The sequence below is a fragment of the Atta colombica genome, unplaced genomic scaffold (assembly GCF_001594045.1).
Source record: "Atta colombica isolate Treedump-2 unplaced genomic scaffold, Acol1.0 scaffold146, whole genome shotgun sequence".
NCBI classification, from domain to species: Eukaryota; Metazoa; Arthropoda; class Insecta; order Hymenoptera; family Formicidae; genus Atta; species Atta colombica.
Window position 1 is genome coordinate 805,343 of NW_017259235.1, and position 2,824 is coordinate 808,166.

Here is a 2,824-nt window from a genome sequence, read left to right on the forward strand (position 1 = left end):
ATATATATAAAATTAATATATGTAATAAAATATTAATATATAACATATCGAGAATAATCCTCAATATCTGAGAGATGATCTTACCGCTGAAATTTGATCTCTATCAAACATCCATTCGTGCAGCTTAATCTCTTTTCGATATAAAGAATAAGAAAAAAGAAAACTCTTACACACTCTTATTAAGCACTCTATTAGGTACTCTTATTAAAACTTATAATTTTAATGCAACAAAAATTTATATTGATTGAAACCTTTTCGTATTACAAGAATACCGTGCATTCCCGTCGTCACAAATAGATGGAAAATATTAGGTATGACTTATTATTGACGATTTATTCCCAATAAAGATATCGTTACCAAGCTCGATGACAAGAAGTCTGAAAAAAGCGTGCGACTTTCAAATCAAAGTTGAAAGTTTTCAACTTTGATTTCTTAATCAGACAGTAGGAAGTCGGGGATCTAATTTGAAGGTCGACAACCTCTATATTTATAAACTAACTGGGCCAATTTAACATTGAAAAGAGGTAATGAAGAAAACACAATTGACCTTGAAACTAATGGCCAGGTTTGAATTGGATAGAAGATCGCAGAATCCGAAGTGGACATAGTAGACTGGGTAGACACGCGAGTAGATGACGACGACGACGACGACGTGGAGCAACATCACGGCTATCAGTGCCGTGTTGCGTGGCTGAAGGAGCCCAGGGTATATGTACGGCGTATTAATAGCCAAGTATAGAGCGGTGGTGGGGCCGCGGTTGCTCCCGGGTGAAAATAGAAAAGAATGTTTTTGGAATCCAATTGGACTTGGTTGGCAGAACGATGGGGCAATATGGCCGACTTGGCCGAGCGGGTGGACGATCTGATATGCAGTTTCGACTCGACTGGTGAAACGACCATGGATACGCTATCGATGCTGATATTCGGCTGGATGTTGTTCGGTCTGGTGGTGTTGTGCGTTGGCAAATATGTGTACAATCGTTTCGTGCTGAACGAGCTCACCGCCGCCGCCACCGCCGCCGCTGCCACTGCCGCCGTCGCCTCATCATCATCATCGTCGTCGTCGTCACCGCAGCTCGGCAAGGATAGTGGCCATGAGAGTGTCGTGACGACGAGTACCGCTGGTACCATTGTTGGAAGACTGTTTAACAAGTCCAAATTGGTATCACCGTCGTCATCATCATCGCTCGTTAGTAGATCTGGTACCGGTGGTGCAGGTGGTGGCGCGGGTACCATTAGTGTTGGCAGTGGCGGCGGTGGTACCGTTAGTGCTGCTGCTGTTGCTGCTGCTGGCAGTGGTGGTGGTGGTGGTGGTGGTGGTAGTGGTACCAGTGCGGTAGCAGGTGCGAGATCTCCGTCGCCGGGCTACGTGCCGCCCACGCCGCCGATCAGGAAACGATTGACCCGGAAGACCTCCGGTGCTTTCATCAGCCCGTCTCGAAGTTCCAGGGCACTGCATCTTCCGACCGCGACTGGCGCCGATGCCGAGGCAGTGCGTTGGGTTAACGAACTGATCGTGTGGCTTCATCACGATCTCGTCATCCTCAATGAACTCTTGGCCACTTGGGTGGTTTCCCTTAACGATTTTACTGTCGGTTCCACGGACGAGGTGAGACGACAAGAGTAAAACGTCGATTATCATCGTTTCAAATTCTTAATTTGGTTCGCCATAAAATACGTAGCGCAGACTTTTCATAGAAATTTGATTTCGAAATTAGCGCGAATTTTAAGATTTAAGTTTTAAATCGCAAAGAGAGAAGGGTGGAGGGAGGAATTCTATAAATTTAATAATCAGATTCGTCACGCTCGATAAGACGAGATACAAACTCTTCCCGAGACATAGACGAAAAGAGAAGGGGACACACACTTGTGTTGCGTGCGAATGCAATGATTTCGAGTCTTGGTCAAACGCTCGAGCAGAATATATATTTCTTCTTATTGTTAGATATCACGTTTTAAGTTTAAGTTACAACAAAATAGAGAATATCATTCGTTTTATTTTCTTTCCAATTAGGAAACACATCTTCAGATATCTTGAGCAAATTTAATCTTGCGTTTGATATAATTAATTACTCGCCGCGGTTATTCTGTTCAAACGATCTGTGCGTTTGAAATTATCGTCTCATAATCCATAACTTTAGTATAAATTGCAAGCATTATTGAATCACAAAAATTCAATGCGCTCTCAATTATTTCATTTACTTCAAATCATCCCATCATTTGTTCGCTTCGTAAAAAATTACGAATTAAACATATATATCTGTGTATATACCTTGTATGTATACTTTCTATTTTTGTCGTTTTTTCACAACAATACTTAACGTACAGTACTTAATGTCAATAAATACATTAATGAATTAAATGCGTAAACAAATTGAAAATTAAAAGCTATCGTCGTAAGTGATATAATATCTCTATACATTGACAATAATTTCGGCAGCTATAAATAAGAAAATATCATAATTAATATCTTGCGGTAAAATCGGAATCTCGCGTGATTTTTTTTTTGCCTGTATAGACAGAATATTTTTTGATTATTTACATAGGTCAAGATAAGTCACATCAAAGATTACTATAATAGTATTGCTTAAAAAGGCGTTGGATGCTGTCCTTGTCACGCGTAGCCGATGAGATAATTTTGTTGAGATAATTTAAAATTTCTTTGAGCGTCGAATCAAATTTTAGTTTAACTTAATTAATAGTTTATCGTGCAACAATTATAAATTTACAATCTAACTTGAAATTTTTTCACGTTACGACGTAATGCATTATAATATGTCAATAGGTATAAAAAATTATATATTATATATTAATATATTATATT

The 2,824-nt window shown here is 39.6% G+C and overlaps 1 protein-coding gene across 4 annotated transcripts in view; it reads left to right on the forward strand.

The window, feature by feature from the left end:
* Positions 1-712: 712 nt before the first annotated feature.
* The window catches only part of LOC108685184, a 9,933-nt gene continuing 7,821 nt past the window's right edge, over positions 713-2,824 (forward strand). For all 4 annotated transcript variants that reach the window (XM_018189861.1, XM_018189865.1, XM_018189863.1 and 1 more), the window contains exon 1: positions 713-1,609. In XM_018189861.1, the coding sequence (XP_018045350.1) occupies positions 785-1,609 (825 nt within the window). In that variant the 5' untranslated portion in view covers positions 713-784. The remainder of the gene's footprint in view (positions 1,610-2,824) is intronic.